General features: G+C 45.6%; 7 protein-coding genes across 7 annotated transcripts; 3 read left to right on the top strand and 4 right to left on the bottom strand.

Moving 5' to 3' along the window:
* Positions 1–119: 119 nt before the first annotated feature.
* On the bottom strand, positions 120–1,567 carry N7487_001948 (M20 family metallopeptidase; the record flags this gene model as incomplete). Its single annotated transcript, XM_056869695.1, has 4 exons — positions 120–355; positions 420–562; positions 621–1,423; positions 1,475–1,567. The coding sequence occupies 4 exons, from the start codon at positions 1,565–1,567 to the stop codon at positions 120–122; spliced, it is 1,275 nt and encodes a 424-aa protein (XP_056734479.1).
* Positions 1,568–2,924: 1,357 nt separating this feature from the next.
* Positions 2,925–4,010, bottom strand: N7487_001947 (uncharacterized protein; the record flags this gene model as incomplete). The annotated part of the gene is made up of 1 exon (XM_056869694.1): positions 2,925–4,010. The coding sequence occupies one exon, from the start codon at positions 4,008–4,010 to the stop codon at positions 2,925–2,927; it is 1,086 nt and encodes a 361-aa protein (XP_056734478.1).
* Positions 4,011–4,630: 620 nt separating this feature from the next.
* Positions 4,631–5,017, top strand: N7487_001946 (CVNH domain-containing protein; the record flags this gene model as incomplete). Its single annotated transcript, XM_056869693.1, has 2 exons — positions 4,631–4,772; positions 4,827–5,017. The coding sequence occupies 2 exons, from the start codon at positions 4,631–4,633 to the stop codon at positions 5,015–5,017; spliced, it is 333 nt and encodes a 110-aa protein (XP_056734477.1).
* Positions 5,018–5,711: 694 nt separating this feature from the next.
* N7487_001945 (uncharacterized protein) lies at positions 5,712–6,106 on the top strand (the record flags this gene model as incomplete). Its single annotated transcript, XM_056869692.1, has 4 exons — positions 5,712–5,724; positions 5,775–5,803; positions 5,855–5,996; positions 6,042–6,106. 4 exons carry the CDS (start codon positions 5,712–5,714, stop codon positions 6,104–6,106), a joined length of 249 nt encoding a protein of 82 aa, XP_056734476.1.
* A 2,493-nt stretch (positions 6,107–8,599) lies between these two features.
* Positions 8,600–8,923, top strand: N7487_001944 (uncharacterized protein; the record flags this gene model as incomplete). Its single annotated transcript, XM_056869691.1, has 1 exon — positions 8,600–8,923. The coding sequence occupies one exon, from the start codon at positions 8,600–8,602 to the stop codon at positions 8,921–8,923; it is 324 nt and encodes a 107-aa protein (XP_056734475.1).
* Positions 8,924–11,422: 2,499 nt separating this feature from the next.
* Positions 11,423–14,836, bottom strand: N7487_001943 (DEAD/DEAH box helicase; the record flags this gene model as incomplete). The annotated part of the gene is made up of 1 exon (XM_056869690.1): positions 11,423–14,836. The coding sequence occupies one exon, from the start codon at positions 14,834–14,836 to the stop codon at positions 11,423–11,425; it is 3,414 nt and encodes a 1,137-aa protein (XP_056734474.1).
* Positions 14,837–15,131: 295 nt separating this feature from the next.
* Positions 15,132–17,026, bottom strand: N7487_001942 (uncharacterized protein; the record flags this gene model as incomplete). The annotated part of the gene is made up of 5 exons (XM_056869689.1): positions 15,132–15,407; positions 15,947–16,177; positions 16,229–16,538; positions 16,589–16,618; positions 16,668–17,026. 5 exons carry the CDS (start codon positions 17,024–17,026, stop codon positions 15,132–15,134), a joined length of 1,206 nt encoding a protein of 401 aa, XP_056734473.1.
* Positions 17,027–19,206: the final 2,180 nt, after the last annotated feature.

The following is a 19,206-nucleotide window of genomic DNA, read 5'->3' as shown; positions in this document are numbered from 1 at the left end:
GAAAAGCAATTACCAATCAGAGCCAGAGGTAAAGGGAGACAATATTGGAATTTCAACGATTTTCCGTAATGAATCTATCAGTATCCTGAGGTCGGCCAACTGATAGTGAACCATGAATTTCATCTTTTCACTGTTATTTCCAAACCCATCCGGAAGTCTCTCTCTACCTGCTCAGCAAAGTCATCATCGACCAGTATTTTACATGCCACCGCAGCGATCCCCGAGGCACACGCAATTGTGCGTTCAAAAGCCTCCGATGATCCGGCGCCGCTAGTAAAGTCCTGGGTGTGGTTGACGCCATTTGCTGGGATGACGTACATAGCATGAAATCCAGGTACCTCATAAGAAACGTTGCCTGAATGCCGGAGCTTCCCCTCAGTAAAAATGTTTCGAGAATAGTTGCAACTGGCTGTACTTACCCATGTCCGTTGAACCCCCACTCAATACGCCTTCTTGCTCAGGCATATCGAAAACTGCGCTGTGGCCCATTTGCTGCATTGTATCGACAAAAGTTTCGCATATGGGTCGATTGATCTTGAGATCAGCGTACGGATTGTCTCCCCTTTTTGAACCTTTTAGTTGAATTCAGGGAAGTCATGATTGAGCCAGCAGTCACTCACCACTCAAGTTTGACCTGGCACCCAGTGGCAGTTGCAGCGGCCTCGAAACAGTTGGCAACCTTGGCTCTCAAATCTTTGAGAGAATTCACACTTGAAGCTCTCATACAATACTCAACTGATGTCGACATAGGAATGATATTTGGTCGATCACCTCCACTGACTATCTTTCCATGAACTCTTTGGCTAGGCATCAACTGCTGACGAAGAAGAGAGATATTGACATACGCAGCCACAACTGCGTCAAGAGCATTGATACCCTCCCAAGGAGCTGCCGCTGCGTGCGCGGCTTTTCCTGCGAAGGTGACAAGAACGTCGTCAGTAGCAAGGAAACCTCCTGGGAGCCCCGCTGCAATGCTGAGAAATCTATCATCTCGGGGCAAAGGGGACATAGGGTGCAGCATGAGGCAAGCGAATACATCTTTGTATGCGCCTTTCTTGATCATGTGGATCTTTCCGCCCCCCATCTCTTCGGCAGGGGTTCCTAAGAGGCGGACAATGAAACCAGGTCCGTTTGCGTGAAGAATCTTCAGAGCCTCACAAGTGGAAAGGAATGCTGCGATAGCGCTGGTTGCTATCAGATTATGGCCACACGCATGTCCAATCCCTGGAAGTGCATCGTATTCTGCATTAAATGCTATAACCCTACCTCCAGAGCCATGAGTATACTCTATTTCGAAGGAAGTTTCCAATCCATAGGCACTACGCCTAACTTTATATCCTTCGTGACCGAGGCTTTCGAACATAGCACAAATATTGTTATGTGCTTCGTACTCTTCGAAAGCAAGCTCAGGTTTTGACCATATCTTGGGTAATCAGCAGAAGCTCACATGGTACATCAGGATCGGAGATCATACGAGATGATTGATTTTCTTGAGCTCTGCATCATATTTATGCATGGCACTCTTGATGCCTTCGAGGTAGCTGTTCGTAGTCTTGCTTTGCCCCATGCTGTTTAAAATTCAAACAGAATGACAAAACTCAACATTCAGATTGTGAGGGATTGTGAATAATACTTTGAAGCAGGTTACAGCCCGGCAATTTATACAATGCGAAAAAGAGCACAATTAGTAATTTAGCGCTCTCCGGAACACGGACACATATTCGGTGATAATTAGGAATTTGAAATCAAAGGCCAACTGCAACTAAGTTCAAAAAAAGCTCCGCAGACTTTGTTTTATCGGAGACTTTTAAGGTCATTCAGTTCAAAACCCATTATCCATCGGTGAGATTAGTGCGCCGCAATGGTAGCTGTACAGATAATGATGTGAGTAACTAGAGTCTTACCTATCTGTCTTTCTGTCCATGTCCTTTCCGAATGGTAATAGTCAGCACACAAAATGACCCACAGAAATGATGCTACTTCTAGTTACTCCGTCCGTCAAGTCTTCCAACTATCAATTAATGCAATGGTGCTAGTGGGGTTACCTCAACGTACATAAATTCGCCGAAGGTAAATACTAAAAATGACAGCCACTAGCACATTGATCGGCGAGCGAGTGAGCACTCGACTTTCTGTCGATAAGTATGTGGCTTTTAATTGTAAGCTTACAGCGTCTGAAGCAATCCTTTCTTATCGGTACTTATATGGAAATAGCTCATTTACTACAGCGTGTGCACCTCGGTAGTGAATTGTACAAGTTTCTTACAGAGGCAAGTTATAATGAGAATAATGTTTTCAATGCTATGTATTGGACGAGTGTACTAAGTGGTCTGTGGTGAGAAGGGCTATTCCTAGACATCTTCGCCCCTCGAGGTGCATATATTGTCGGGTACATTAGCTAATAGTCCCATAGTAGAATGATACCTTTACTCTCAGAATGCTTCCCATTGTTATTTGCCAAAACCCAATTTTCAATAACTATGACAAGCTAAAGATGGGTCTGATAGATAACGGGTACGGCAGAATATAGAAAGTGCGTTAGCTCAGGAATTAATTTGCCGGAAGCCAGTCACGGCATGGAATTTAATAAACCCTCCGAGCGTTGCCCGATGTTCCCTCTCGAAGAATTAACACAGCCTGTCTGTCTGCCGGCTATAGAGTATTAAAATACATAGGATATCCTCCTGGACAACTTCTTCTATCATTTGCTTGATTCCAAAGGGACTTTTACCGAGAAACATCAAGGTATCCTCTTTTATTAGGATTTACACGAGAATATCAAATAACAAAACACAAGGTACACTTGAGGGATACAATTATTAATCCGAATACTGTATGTTTCTGGATAGAAGTTCGTTTTGTTGAGGAGATAGTAGTACTTTTGGGAAATTAAAGACAACAGGCCAATTTTCAAAGTAGAAATTTCAATGAGCAAAAGCAACTGGTAGCCTGTCAAATCCCTGTCGGGACAGATAGCTTACCCCGTCAACTTTCAGTCCTTGTTCATTCAACAGTGTGATGGTATCGCCGAGGTTTGAGAGATGAACGTCCGGGATTTCAAACGCTTGCGTTGACCCCGCATCCAAAGCTGCATTATGTGGCAGTGTTTGAAATTCCCCCGCTGAATTTTTGATTTTCCAGGAAGCCAATGAAATCCTGTGGTCTTTCGGATTTGTGAGAATAACCGACCTCCGTCTGGCTCTTGGATCGTTTGACTCGGGTCTCATCAATGCCTCATTAATTGTCACAGAGTCCTCGGTCAGGCCGGCATCTCTCTTCTTTCTCCCAAAATAGTCTCCCCAGGTTTCTGACGATATGGCATGCCCTGTATTATTGTCGGTGTGCACAGCTTGGGACGCGAATCCTATGAATACCCCAACCCATCGACCAGAGAGTGGGTAGTTGATCAAAAGGCCACCGTCTTGGAACACACCATCATCATTTGCAAATCGATCAACATTGCCTTGATTCATATGCACATTGTGGATACCCTTTCGATCACTGAAAGGTTCTCCAAATAGGTAAATATCGGCCTTCGAGTCAATCGCCTGTTTGAGCTCAGGTTCCAAGACATCAATCATATCATTGTTTGAGCCTGGTACATCATGGGGTAAGATGCGACCTGTGTTGACGTTGAACAAGTTACTCCGGATGTAGTCTAGTCTCGCACCAACAGGATTTGGCTCCGTTTCTTCAAGGGGATAAAACCCCGAGGATAGGTCGGCAAGACTATTGACGATCGGGTGATTTTTGTAATCGTGATTCACCCAGTAGACGAGTCGCGATTCATTCTTGTCACCAGACTTGACGTTGATTGCTGCTCTGAACAGCCCGGGAATTTCAATGTTTCCTCTGCTGGCTCGGCGAGACTTGTGGCCAGAATGGTGAGTCAGTCCTCCTTTATCACTGAAGTAAAGTGATAAATGCGGACTTTCATGGTCATCCTCTTCGTGTTCAACAATGTAGGATACAGGGGTTGCTTTCCAGAGACCATAATTACGAATCGGCATATTGGGGAAGATAGGTTATAAATAATCATCCAAGAAAGTGAAGTACTAGAGTTATATGATTCAGAAATTGATCCACTAGGTAGAATCTAGGGGCCAGTTTGGGAGTGGGGAGGAATGTAGATACTTATACCTAGTCGGAGCGTAATGACAAGGCATGTCACATGAATTTCAAGGTTGCCACATGAGGCCAGGAATGCCTTTGCTGGAAAACAGTAATCCGAGAGTCAAATATCAAGATGCCTCCTGGCCATAAATTACCCCAACTTAGTTAAAAATTCGTGTATAAAAATTCGTGTATAAAACTCTTTAAGTTGCTTATCCAACGTTCCAAGGTTGATCAATGAGTTAACTTCTAAGTACCAGGTTTAATCAGATTAAAACAGTGTATCATGTTTGAGTGGTTCGACCGTTAAACAACGATATCCAGTTTAAATAGCCCAATCCCCATATCTGCATGTCATCATGACCTAAATACGATCACAACATAAATAAACAAAAATTTGCCACTAAGCTGAGATATTCCACACCATATATAAGCGATCATCCAAGTGTTTTTCTTTGGTAAAGTTTTGTCAGGATTTCCGAATATCACAATATCGAAACGTCAAAATATTTTGACCATGTCTTTCCACCACAGTGCATGTGATATCCGTCTGAGAAGCGAGCCCAGTTGCACTTTCTTGTCTGCAATTTGCAACAACGATGAGGGTAGTGGTCTTACTGACAATATCCCTCTCGATGAATATCTAGGAAATGAAAATGGTGAGACACTGGTGTTGCAAATCATATCATACTTAACCAACCCTCTCTCTTTAGGCCAGTTCAGTTGGGGTGGGAAAAATTTCAGTCATGATGCACGGAGTATCACCCTTTTAACCCAGGGACCAGATAAGAGGCCCATCCTTCATTCTGATCTCCGGGACTCGTCTGGTAATTTTGTACCCAGCGAAATTGACCTGGCTACGCATATCGCCAACATCGACGGCCAGCTTGTATACTTGTCCTAATACCCAATGTCTATCTGAAATTATCATGTTTAGTTAGCTCACAATATCCTGTCGTATTCCTTTATATCAAAGGCCAATCAACTCATTTGCGACGGAGAGGAAGCCGTAAAACCCCGCGAACAAACCGGAACCTTATCAACCAACACTTCAGAATAGCCCTCTCTAAGGTTCCAAGGTTCCAAGGTTATCGATACAGATTGTTCCAACATTAATAGAAGGCCCGGGGCTAGGTGTTGATTAGTCGCCTCTCTCGGTGCCCTCCTTTTTTTTGTCTGAGGTCTGTGTGACGCACCGGCTGCCACTTCCGCCCATGATCTTTGTTTTTTGGGGGTACGGGGCTTGTTAGGTAGCATTTGTACCACGGAAGTGTAATTAGAAGAATATCACATGGTAGTTTATACGATAAAATCACTTGGAATACCTACCGTTGGTACTCATCATCTCATCCATGGATGGATTTTCCCCGGGGTTGACTATCACTTCGTAACAGCAGATATGCCTGACGACTTTCGTCTGCCGTTATTAGACCTAAATGCGTCATCATAATGTAAAAAATTACATTGTTAAATACCTAAGTCGATGGCATATAGCCATCGAAGGCACCGAACTAAAATTGTCCACTAACCATTTTTTGGTTTCCCCTCAAAATTTCCTCCCCTTCCGAGAATCATCGTATACTAAATCGTGCTTTATAATGTCAGGTCAGAGTAAGTCCTTACAATAACCCTATGCTCTAGCCCTATTAAACAATATTTAGGTTATAGTTGGGCTTATGGTCCTCTCAAAGTAATTCCTTCCTCGGCGGATGCGACATGTATCTTTGCTAATTCTTCGTAGATTAAGGGTGAAATTAACCCTCAGTCAGCTGAAATTTCAGCTGAATATTCTGTTGTCGAAAACTCCTCTGAAGACAAGATTATTGGGGAAAAGTCTACCTCGCTTCTTAGTGGTGAGCCATTCGTTTACTCCGGGGAGGCAGGTACGTTCATATCCACCTTTTCTCTACAAGGAACAGCAATTATAGCCCATGTTGAAGGAGACGTCTATGATACAGCCCTGGCTAGTATTGAGAAAATTGGCGATCTTTAACTTGAACCATTTTGATAATGTCATATGATATAAATGTCTTCTGATACCACTTATATATAGTATCCAAAGTACTTAAAGTAAGACGAAATAGATAAGGGTATTCTCTTTCTTTATTAGAGAATATATACTTAACTGCGTTTTCCTATATCTTAAGCTACTATTAGGCAATCCTTCTGTAATCCTCTGTAACATATTAGAGACCTATAATCCTTATATCAGTATCGTTCTTAGTATCATACTTGATTTACACTAGACTAACTAGATATTATATCGCAGACTCTCTTCTTACTCTCGAATTTATTCAGAGGAATCCTACTTAATAGGTCTTTCACAATATCCTTTTCTGCCGTAAGATTATCCCAGATTGGAGTATCCTTTAGCAGCTGATTTCTAAAAGTAATATCCCCGTAATAGATAAAAGGATTATCATTATATCCGGCCTCTTATATCGTTATACTAAATAAGAAGGGTTATCTGCACAGGATATAGTATCGCACATTAAGCTATAGATAAAATTTCGGGTTAAAATAGTCTATGCGTAATTGGTTCTAGTTGTTCGTATTTCTGGCGTAGCCTTGCATTTGAAGAAAGAGAACAGGGCCGGACAAGAGAGGGCAGCGCAAGGCCCACAAAGGCTGCTGCTGCTGCAAGTATGAGCAGCGTGGGAGGATCTCCTCGGCATAATAATTATGCTTCATTAGGTCCACTGGACCTGGACGCGCACGATACATTCGACTTCGCCACCCTGGACGTGCAGTGCTCTCCCTCGGCGGGCTACCTGTCCCACCCGCCCGGCATCTCCCAGCTTATCTATTGCTGGTGTTGTTCAACAACCAGATCATGCCCATTCAGGCTCTTCTCGGACTACCTGACTCTCTCCGGGTTTCGAATTTCGAGGAGATGTGTGGGACCCCAATGGGTGGAAGATTTGGGCAGGGGCGGAGGGGTGGGCTTTTCAGTGAGGCAGGGGGGGCAGGCCCTTTGCATGGCCTTGGTGCAGGCTGAGATAGAGCAGGCTGTTGGTAGGAGAGGTGGTTTGGGCGTTATTTCCGCGTTAAAAGAGAAGAGAGTGAGGGTTCTAGAGTTATAATCCCTCGATAGACGCGTTGGTAGAAAACAGTGACTCGGCTCAACGTACACGACTCTCGGGGGTTGGAGCTGAATCGGTCTAATGAAAATATTTTGATTTGTGTATACCCTTTCTATAGGATCCACATACAAAAGATTCTTTGTTTTTAATATATCAAGATCTAGATATGTGATTCGTGTCCTAAAATAACAGTAGAGACTATGGGTTCCGAGGTCCTTGGCCGCCCACTGCCTTATAACACCAGTATTCGAGATCCCGTATCACTTTTTGACATTCCCTAGAATATAATGCTGTAATTTCGAACACCGAGGTTTCCCATGCGGGTTTCGAGCGAGGAGGTGGTCTTTTGGGGAATTCTTTATATTATGTTCTAGAAGACACACGGTTCTTATCTTCAATTCCTCCTTAAAGCTAGCAAAATCTCGATACCTCCCTATAGCTCAGTTTGCTCTACGGCTCAGCTCTATAAGTGTAGGAAGTTACAGGAGAGTAAGGACGTACTAGAGGACTAGAGCGGGTCAGCAATGAGGGCGACACCAGTTTTAGTGATTTAGGAAAATTTGTACCTTCCTTTTCATCTTATCTAGTATAGTCACATTCCCCCCTAAGGAGACAAATGAAAATATTCTGCAGTAGGCGCCATAATGCCGCAAAAGAAGGCATTGGCCGGGGTCGAACAGTTCAGACGATAAATCCAATCGTCCACAGCACCCCGACAGATACAGCCTATCGCGGATCGGTGCAATGTCTTGTCCAGTATGCCTTTTTTTAAAAAAACAACCAAGCCAAATTTCTTTAGCACAGCTGACCATTAAAATCCCGCATACCAAGTATATTGCTACCTAAAAAGCCCGTCCACGTGAAGCTTTTTCTTTAGGGACAAAGGTGCCCCCGTAAGGCTAGGTTGAATGTAACAGTACTTTGAGTAGTCAAATATGCGGCAACTCACGGCCGAGGCGCATATGGTAGCATTGCATTTTAGGGGCGCTAGCGCAGAGTCGAGAAATCTCATTTTAATCCTTGCTCTGTGTCAATGATAAGTGGACTGTTTACACACCTACAGAGATAACAATACAAAGGACTTCGAGCTCGGGCGGCAATCACATTTCCACCTTTAAAACAAAGGTCCTCTTCGTTTCCCTTTGGTGATATCCAGTTCCACAAAACATTACATCCCGGATATCCCATTCCAGCCACACACGTCTTTCAAGTATCTCGCTACGTCAATATTTACAGCCGTCGAGCTATCGTCCATTATGAGATATCAGACCCCCTGGCACCCCGAACATAAAGTCCCTATCGTGGATGGGAGATATCAGGATCCCAGAACGGGTGAAATCCGGCAAAACACCCGGACAGATACATTTCTTGGTCCTCCTTTTGTGCACGTTATATGGCTCAACATGCATGGGAATTCCACGTTTCGAGGTATCGGAGCTACGTTCGCCGCTTCAATCGACGATGTGTTCGTCGGCATTGCCGATCATGTGAGAGGAAACGTTTACAGCATTACCAGTATGAACGCAACCTTATACTCGGTGACCGTTGTTTGTTCGACCGAGAAGTCGGATTTCGAGATTGGGGGTGTAATTCAAGACCTGCAGCAGCATTTGAACAAGGATGTAGTGATTCCAGAGGAGGAACTAGCAGCCTTGCAAGCATGGAAAGAATCCAATGGATTCATTGAGAATGCGTTGCCAGAAGAGAGCGAGGGGCCTAATGCTTAATCTTGCGAAGAGGCGCAAATATAGTGGGCTCCGTCAACTTAACTGGGAGTATCTTTGCGTGTGATAGATGCTGAAAATGCCGAATGCCTCTATCTTCTTTGCTGATCTACTCTCATGAAATTAGTAAACCGTAAGAAGTGCTGAATAGATCAGAAGAGTTGCTCCAGTAATAGCAGTCGTTATAATAGCCATTACCGACCGATGCCCACCTTGAGATGTATAGACGTTGATGAAGGTGGTTAGCATCTGGGAAGTAGTATATAGACGTAGGGATGTAATTTAGGTTTAGATTTAGATATAGCTTCTCATACCTCCCAGTTGTGATTTTCTCATTTCCAAAAATACTTTGTTAACCAGCCACATAAGAGTTGCACTTCCATGTACATGTATGTATCTTGACCACATCATTCAATTATAGAAAGATAAATTAATATGAAGGGCTTAAATCGCATAGCTTTCACCTCTAAATCTATTAGAAGTGCATAGTAAACGGCGTATGAATTACCTATTCGGGTTAGTTTTGTCTCTTTGAGTTTAGCGCCCTAATGCGCTGTTCGGAGACTAATGAAGCAAGTCTTTCCAAAGCGATGGGCTAGGTACACCCTCCTGCATGACTCGTTATTTCCAATAACAGGGCAGAATGCGTCGCTTTGGCCTCTGTTGGCTATCTACAGCAAGTAGCTTAGCTCTCGGACATTACACCGGAGCACCGCAGGGCTTAGCACAGGGGTTCATAGGAAAAGCATCGTATGTTGTCAATTTCATAGGATCCATTAGATAGTTACTAACAATGCACTTATCAGTTCGCGACCTTTTGTACAGGGATAAAATGCACGCGAGCTAATTCGTGGGACCACGACGGCACAAGTGATATGTCGAATACCAAGGCCAAGTTCACCCATGAGAGCTAGAAAGTTGAAGGGGCGATAGGGAGGATTTCATCGCACGGCGACGTATAGGGTCATATAAAGCTAGACCGAAAAGCCCAGCGCTAGACCTAATAACGTAATTTGAGGAAATAATTTCAGCCATCCGATATGGTGTAAGTCAAGGTCACAACGGAAAGACCACGATTATGCGTGAATTTGCGGGGTAGAATCGTGGCGTTTCCGTATAGTGTAATAATCAGCCTGGGGCTTCACGTCACTTAGGCAGAGTGAGTGTAGGCTTAAACTAAATTATGGCGCGACATTACTCAGCGTGGAGAGACGGTATGTTTGAACGAACAGGGGGCCGTAGCCCCCAGCGGCACAGAGCTCATCAACTTTGGAGCGGCTTGAGTACGGCTGAGCGGACGGGAAGCCCTATTTTCCATACCCTATGGTCGTATGTATCAGGCTACATATAAAAAAGGATTATAGGTATTATTACTATACATGGATAAAATACATTTTCTTTTTCTGTTTTCTCTTTTCTCTCCTGCAAAACCCTCTCTTTCTATATCGATGATGTAAGATCCTTGCAATGAACATGACGATCTCGCTTCATGGACGGAATCAGCTCCGGAGATAAATCTTAGCAGACTCTCCCCATATGGCGGCCCTCTTATAGAAGTGAAACCTGGGCGCATTTCCTTCCTTCAATGCATCAATAGCATCTGCCAGAGCATCGCCAAGTCCTTCGCTCGTACGGAGTATGTTCTTGTGATTTTTTTTGGCTCCTTGTAACAAGATCTTCGCTAAACGAACGTTATTCCAGCCGGAGAAATTGCGGGTGTAGCACGTAATTCGTGGGAAACCACTTTTATGGATTATATGCATGATAAAATACACTCAATTTGTTGTCATTGTCACTGTCATCCTTCTGATACTTGAGGTCCCCAGGTCCACGCTGTCGGGCTTGCATTGACAATCAAACAAATATAGCCACTGTACAAAATGAGCTTCTGGCACCAAGAACGAATAATGTCTTCGACTAATGATGTCGATTACGTTCTTCTTCACTCTTTCAGTGAGATCCCTAGAGTCGATGCTCTTTACACGCGCCTGCAGGAGCATATTTTCTGACCGTTTGATAGTTTTGGTTACCAAGCAACTGACAACTGACATACTCGAGATCAAGTTGAAATTGTATCGCATATACCCAGACTCGTAATCAATGTTTCTATCAGGGTTCAAGTACTACGGAAGTATGTTCGCACCTTTTGATTATGAAAATGTATTCCCGGCGCTTGTTGATTTGCAACCGAATGCAATGTGGATTTGGAGATATAATATAGAGGGGAGAAAAGGTCCATACAGCTCTATGTTTGCCGCTCGCCGTTCAGAACGTTCCTTGGTGTCGTAACGTAAAAATAGAGAAGCTTCAAGATTGAAACGGGCCAGACTACATAGAGCATATGAATGGATAAAAACTGGCGAATAATTCATCTCCAGCTGTGACTAAGAATAAAAGCTGTCTGAACATTGAAAAAAAAAAACGAAATGCATCCTCATCCATTTTCACCTAACGAGCCAATCTGCTAACCCTTCCATCGCGCCACCACGACTCGCCCGGTTTTCAACGAAGAGCACGCTCATATCCAGAACTTCCTTCGGAGATCCCGAGCTGCTGCTTGAGAAGGGCTGAACTGCCCTTCACGCGACACAAAGTAGAAGTCTGCTCGTGTTGCTTGACAAGGCGCTCCCAGACCTGGAATCCCTGACCTGAGCCAACTTGCGTGGCCATTCCCATCTTCTCAAATCCGACGACAATGAGACAGCTTTGAGCACGACTCAATGCGACACAGCTTCTCTTCCGATCTGTGATGAACCCCAGACCCCATTGCCCACCTGGCCGAGTAGTTGAAAGTATCACTACAGGACTTTCGGAGCCCTGTGAGGAGTCCACGCTTTTAACACGGACCTTTGAGTGGCCGAGCTTTCGAAGTAGCTCAGATAGGACCCGGCGCTCCTCGTTGTAATACGAGAGCACCAGAATGTCCTCCTGCGGGAGATTGGGCACCTTCTTGGCTAGAGCATCAACGAGGTCGGCAATATGACTCACATACTCGGGATTTAGGATCGAGGTTCCTCCCTGACGTCGGACGACTGTTGTGCCAGATAGAGAGAGGAAAAACGAGGAACCTGGCGAGCACTTGTATCGAGTAGACATGAAATTTGAGAGGGTTTTTGACGTCGCTCTATTCGGAGCTGACTCCACGGTCTCTAGAGTACCATTGTAGAATTCCGTGCTAACGAACTTGCAAATTCCAGCCATCATACGGTACTGAGTTTGCAGTTGTATGTCGGGATGTCCTGAGAGAATCATTCTCTCGAAAAGCGAGACTTGTTCGATCTGGCCGCACTCGTTTTCATCCCTGGAGATCACAGTCGGTGGTAGCTGCGCTGTGTCTCCACTCAGAATGACCCTCTTCAGGCCTATGTAGTTAGCCATAATTGGGACCAAGCAAGTTGTCTCTGAAATATGCGAAGCCTCCTCAATCAAAACAAAGCGAGGGCGAAACCCACGAAGGATATGTCGCCCCGCGGTGTCCGCGGTACAGAAGACAACACGGGCCTTCTTAAGATAGAACTTCTGGAGCTTTCCCCACAGCTTTTGGAAGCCGGCTTGCAGCTCTCGTTGTTCAGCGGAGAATATGTGGGCGCTCGTGCTTGTTCGATCGATTGGCTCCACCTGCAGCTTCTCCATCATCCGTATGACTTGTTGCCAGCAAGCAAATTCCATGAGCAGTTCTGACTCTTGATTTGTTTCCCTCCCTGGCGAACCCTGCAAACGAATTTCATTCTTAACGCGGGACATGATGAACCTGCCCAAGGAGAGGTGCTGCAGGTTTACACCCATACCGGTGAGGGAGGCTTCAAGACTGCCAACGATTCTTTCAGCGATGTCTGCTCGGCTCAATTCATGAACAGCTCGTTTGAAATTTTCACGCAGACCAGACACCCGATGCGTTGTGAGCTCCTGATCCTCTTTGAAATGCATATCAACCGATTCAGCGAACTCTGTTCCCAATCGATAGACTTGGGAGATATCGGCATTGTCATTTTCGTAAAGAGACGAATAACGTTGTGCTACTACATCGAGACCTTGGTTCTGTCCACAGATCACTAGGATTGGTGTCTCGGTAACGTAGCAATACCTGATGATGGCTGTGGAGACAGCCGTTTTGCCTGTTCCTGGCGGCCCCGTGATCAGTTTCATGAAGCCTCCATGGGGAGAAAGAGCCTCTCGAATTGCTCTCTTTTGCAATGGATTTCGACTATCCTTCAGCCAACTGAGAAAGCTGGGAATTCTTGTATCATCAAGGTTTTCATTATCTGGCGGCAAGAACTTCATGACGTGGTTTTCATGCGCCAAAAGCAAGACCTTCATCTTGCTAGACGTTGGGATACCAAGGCCTTCATTGCCCCACATGACATTCTGAATTGCTTTCCTGGCTGCCACTCGCGGGACATTTGGCTGTCCAAAGGTAACACGGGCCGTCATGTTCAAAACGCGACCTCGAGACATTTCATCGTGAGGCTTGTGGATCTTGGCAAACACAAGATTGGTTGGCGCACCGAGCGATTTTATGTCTGCCAGGGACGAGGAAACGACATAGCCGTGCCAAATTGGGGCTGTGGATGCTTTTCCAAAATGGGATTTACCGAGCGAGGACTGGTCCTGTCGAGCGACAGCAGTGTGTTGGCTGGATGAACCACCGGATGAATAAGATTGCTGAGGCTTGCGGCTCATACCGACAACCGAAGTTCGTTCTCCACTGGCCGACGGCTGGGCTCCAGATGACTTTGCGAGTTTCGGCTTCGGCCAGGGCCAAATCGGCTTGTTGCTTTGCTTTGTGTCGCGTCCCTTCGGTGTGACTCTCACCGGCGTTCCCACATCTGGGAGTTGCAGGGTTTGCTCCGCGTCACTGTCTCCTTGTTGGAGCTGGATTTCAAATGCGACGTAGTATGTTTCAGTCGATGATGAAGTCGCTGTGCTTTCAACCTCAGAGGCTGGAATCATGTCGAAAGTGTAATCGCGATTGAATTGGTGATCATATCGACGCTCATTTGCAGCAACCTCCCGTAACAGCCCAATAGATCTGATTGCCTGATACTCGCGTTCATTGATAAAGGTGATGTGTTTATCCGCGTCAAGGCCAGGTATTTCAAACTTATCGGTGAAGCAATGGCCCTTTGCGGTAATGTGAGACCACTGTCGCTCTCGTCTTCGATGGTGAATTTGGACACGGAGGTCATCAATGTCAGGGATTTCTTCCATTCTCTCAAATCTCTTCGCCTGGATGTGCCAACGGCAATCATAGAGTGGAAACGGCGGGTAGGTTAGCCTCGGCATAGACTTAAGGGTGTTCCAGTTTTCACAAAGAGCAGCAGCGCGGACCCGCGTGTATAGCTTGAAACGATCCCCGTATGCAGCGTTGATGAAGAGTTCGATGGATTTCTTCTGTGCCTCATTGAACCATTCCAGTGATGACTTGGCTACATCAAACCCATAGACGTAGGGGACAACCTTGGATGCCCAGCGAGCCTGGTATCCATCTGCGCCGGCATTTCCTTGGCAAGAGCTGGCCTGCGCTTCCGTGAGGCTTATTGGTGTGAGACTAACTTGACGCAGTCTGGCGGAGAAGGTATGGTCCTCTGTTCCGGGGCCGCTTGCCCGTTCCGGAGTGGTTGTTATCTCTCTCTGATGCAGGTCACTTCCGTCCCACACGGTCCATATGATGGCAAGTTTCAGATACTGATCTTTTTTCGATGTCGGATCGTCTTTGTATCTCAGACGCAAATTGAGTCCCAAATGGGGAATCTCCACACCACCAGAGATAAAAAAGTTCAGTTGCGCATCGGGACGAGAATGAATGTGGGTGGGCTTCTCCCTGCCAGCACACCAGAACATGAGTCCACAGACAACATCCTGGGAGAAAGTCTGGTACTGGTGAAGTGTCCAGGCACGAGCTCGAAGCTGTAACATACTCTTCCGTTTGAGGGAAGATAAGTCCACTTTATGTGGCTCGAAGCCATCATACCAACCCTTATCTCCCTCCAGTTTGTTAGAAAAGTTGTATGTGGTGGTCATCATGAAAGCAAGCTCCCTTAAGCTGCGTTGAATAGATTGGATCGTGAGTTATTTGGACGGAAATTGAAATAGGATGGGAGGTGTTGAGGTTTGTTGAGAGTCGTCCTTCACGGACGACTGCAGATCACGGAGGGTGGAGGAGTGGATTGCGATGCTCAGGTGACAAGAGCTGAAACCTAGACGAAACGTGTCAGAGCTGGATCCAGACTCTCGTTGTGAGAATGTGGAATTGATATGGGGTGAGATGGTCTGGAATGAAGCCGTGGTCCTTGAGATGCGCTCCACTGCAGCTGTCGTTGGGCAGCTTCACCGAAGGCAGGGAGACAAGTGAGTCACAAGAGTTGAAGTGTCCATGAGTCCAGGGTAGACAAGAAGGAATGAGTATGTACATACAAGGTGTGTCAGTTGAGTTGAAGAGTTGATGAAGAAGAAGAAGAAGAAGAGAGGAAGGATGGTGGGAGTGGGGCTTTTATAGACTGAGTCCAAGGCACCCAAAGTTGTCAACGATGAATGGCAGGCTGCGAACAATGGGGAGTGAATACAAAGTCATGAATGAGAAGTGAGAGGTAACTTAATAGAGGTCAGTCTCTCATAGGGAGTGAATATAATATTAAAAATGAGAAGTGAGAGGTAACTCAATAGAGATCAGCCACTAATAGGGTGTGAATAAAATCCCCTGTCATGAATGAGAAGTGAGAGAATGCCTGAATAGGTGGTGAATAGCATCTTGGATGCTGTTCACTTCCTTTGTCTTCTCTGAATACTTATTCTATTCACAACATTCTACCATTTATAATGTTACCTGGAGCCGAAGAGGTTAAGATAGAGTTTCATCAATTCCATCGGAGGTAAAGGCAAAACCTGTCTGGTTGCATGATGTCTCTAGTGGAGCCAGATAAGGGATTATACAATGGTATGGAAGATGTGCGAGGGTAGCGAGGGATCCGAAAGAAGGAATCGTGAGAGCAAATATCCAGAAAATCAATTGCCACAAATCCTTGGAACATTTGCAACGGTGTTTCCTTGTGGAAAAGGCCATGCCCATTTTAGAAGCAAGTTCAACTTCTCCAGAAAGTCTTTTCTGTCAACCATATCAAAGTACTTTTCCCCGTAAGCAGGCACGGCAATCATATGTCCTAGATCTAGGAGCTCCGAGAATTGAACATGAAGCTTGCCATCAAAATAGGACTGGAACATACGGCATCCGCCAAATTTGTCCATCAGAAATACTAAATGCTAATGATATATTAGTAAAAGCCTAACGATACCTAAGAAGGAAAGACAAACCGGGAAAGTAAAGTAGCACTCGTCCGACCGATCCTCATTCGACCGACTCTCATCCCACCGATTCTTATACGACCTTTGCCGATCAACGTTGGTCATTTCTTTGTGGGTTAATACGGCGATCGCAAAGAGCTCCATCGAGGAAGGCCGTTTATCACCACATTTCTCCTGGTTGCAGAACCCGACTATTGAGCGCTGGTGGCCCTTGTGCTTATGGCAGCTCAGTGAATCTAGAGGAAACTCCAGCTTCTCGGTATTTGTACATTCAAAGTCGAGAAACTCTCGGCGGCCTGATAATAGTGAATGCGTATCACTGGAGTATAAGTTAGTATTTGAGAGAGATAAGATACTTTATCTACTAACCGGTCTACTACCCATCCGCCATTAGGGATCCTAGAAGACTATTAGTAATAAGTTTATGAAGGTTAGGACGTATACAAACCCGTCACGGTGAAATTCCTTGAATGAGTAACCACTCCCTATAAAGGTAAAATAGTTATATTGTTCGGCCATCATATCTGGAAACATAGCCATCTTGATTGACTCAAGATTCCATGGGTAGCAGCGAGGACCTGGCACTTCAGACCAGCTTGCAACCTCTAGGAAGGGTGAAGCTGCTAGATCTGAATCGAGAACATCTCGAAAATCAACCCGAGGTAGGAAGTGGCTTGTAACCGATGGCGAAGAAATTGTACCAGTGCGGATATCAAACTGATGAAAATCGACTCCGAGGTCTGAAAGCTGCTCGTCTGTCATAGGAAGCTTCCTATTCTCGCGAAGGGTGTTGCAGATCCGTTCCATTGTTTGAAACTAGATCTTGGAGTGCAAGAGAAGTAGAGTAGAGAGGAGTGTAAGAAGATATATGTAACGATGGACATAGTAATGGATGTTTGCCGCCTTCTAAATAGGTTATGTGAAATTCGGCTATCCAATCACGTTTTCCCGACCGATCCTTTCTGAAAAGTTCAATTGGTATTGATGACGTTTTGGCCCGGAACGAACAGATGTATCGTAGATTGCTGCGTTGCTGCGTTGAGTGATTACCAAATCCACCTTAAAAGTCCTGGAGGTGTCGGAGCTGCTGTGTCCAGCCCCGGTGCCGCTTGTATACTATTCCCTAAGAGTTTACGAGTCTTACTTTTGTGCATTTGTCCTTCTTTTCCCATGCATCGTCGGTATCTTCTTGCACCTGTACTTATCCATACACGATTACTCGATCACTCTAAGAAAATGAACACGCTGTTAAGAATCCTTCTTTCTTGATGGCTAACATATTATACCTGCCACCTTAGTACCAGTAATTGCATTGAACAAAGTCGGTGATGTAGCTGAGAAAGATACAGTGGTGTCGAGGATAAATTGCCTATGAACTGCCTAGGTGGATGGTGGGCGAGATCCACGGACTAGTTTCTCGGGTTGATATATAAGTTTGTGATTTCTTTGCGGAAGTTGGATAACCGCCAGTTTGTCCCGTGATAATAACTAGCCGCCTGAGCGGAGGTGTGCCGTGGTCACGTCTTGAAAGACTTAATGATCTCCTTGGTGGCTCATGCGTCACCAAGGCGTTGACTTAGCTAGGCCGTCAATTTTGTCCCTGAGATAAGGGTCATGGGTTGCCACTGTCTCCCATGATAATGCTGGGCAGAAAGAGGAATTGAATATCACTTCTAGTGTCCCAAGAAGAGCCCAATAGTACTAGAACCGTGGCGCGGTCGTTCGTCAGTGACTTCCGGTGCATCTGCGACCCCCAAAGCACCACAAGTCAGTCCGAGCTCAACCGGAACTCCAAAAGCCATTAACGTCCATACCGCCGATTTCCAGCCCTTGACAAAACGAACCCTTCGACGATATCGGCTGTTTGAGATCTTCATTCACCGCTTCTCTTCGTCGGACATTTGGACATTTACTGGCCAAGCCAACCTGAGTGCTCCTCGCATACAATCCTACTTTTCCGTGCTGTGATACACACTTTAGTGCTCTTCGCATTGTTGACCCCATGTCAGCCTTTTTCTTTTCTTTTATATCCACTACAATGTCATCGTCCTCCAGTTTCAAAGAGCCCTCGATCTCTGCTTTCGTTCCTGCGCTAGCTGGCGCGGATAACTTTCACTCGATGTCAACCAGCCTCAAGTAGGCCCTCAACACTCGCGGGACTCAACTCTTCGATCTGCTTGCCGGCTCTCATGCGAAGCCTTCCGCTAAGGTTCCCAAAAGTCTCACCATGGTGGATATTAGCTCGACCAGCAAGTGGAATAATAATCTAATATTCTTCTTCTTCTGTCGCTCGTCGCCATTATCGACGACGCTCTTAAGTCGTACATCAACAACGTATCCGACACTCGTCACGCGTACAACAATCTTGATTAGATCTTCGTCCTTCGTACTTACAATACCGGCAGCTCTATAGCTCTACCAATGACCTACATATTCATACTGTGTACTCCCCGAGGCTCCACAGGGCTTACAGTCTCGGGGTTGTGGGTTTTGTGACTGCCTTATCGCCGCAAATCATCTTCTATGCATCGCAGCACAACTCGCGGTCAGCACCGTATCTCTCACAGTGAACGTGAAAGCAGCTCTTCACTCGGTCATATTGCTCTCTATCTTACGCGCAGTGTTTATATGTCGAGCACACCGCAACTACTTTCGTGAGCTTCAACTGTTCTAGTCTTCTAGCCGACGAAGCACATCGCGTTGAGCTTCGCCAGCTTGATCCACAGAGCCTACTGCGCCTTCGCTTTTCAGTTCCCTTTCTCGCTCTCGCTACAACATCTTGCCCGGCTTCTACTATTCCGTTCTCAAACACTTGCACGCAGATAACGTCATATGCGGGAGTCTCCAGGAGTCGATGCATTTCTTGCCGGGACCGCGGAAGCACGCATGCTAGCCAATGGTTTACTCACACAAATTAGGGGAATATGTATCTTTGATTTCATGGTCCAGGAGTCTATGTTAGGAAGAATATATCTTTCATTTCCTAT

The sequence above is a fragment of the Penicillium crustosum genome (assembly GCF_028827405.1).
Source record: "Penicillium crustosum strain IBT 35664 chromosome Unknown utg000001l_segment0_segment0, whole genome shotgun sequence".
Classification (NCBI taxonomy): Eukaryota; Fungi; Ascomycota; class Eurotiomycetes; order Eurotiales; family Aspergillaceae; genus Penicillium; species Penicillium crustosum.
The sequence above is the reverse complement of the archived record's forward strand: the minus strand, read 5'-3'. Positions and strand labels throughout refer to the sequence as shown.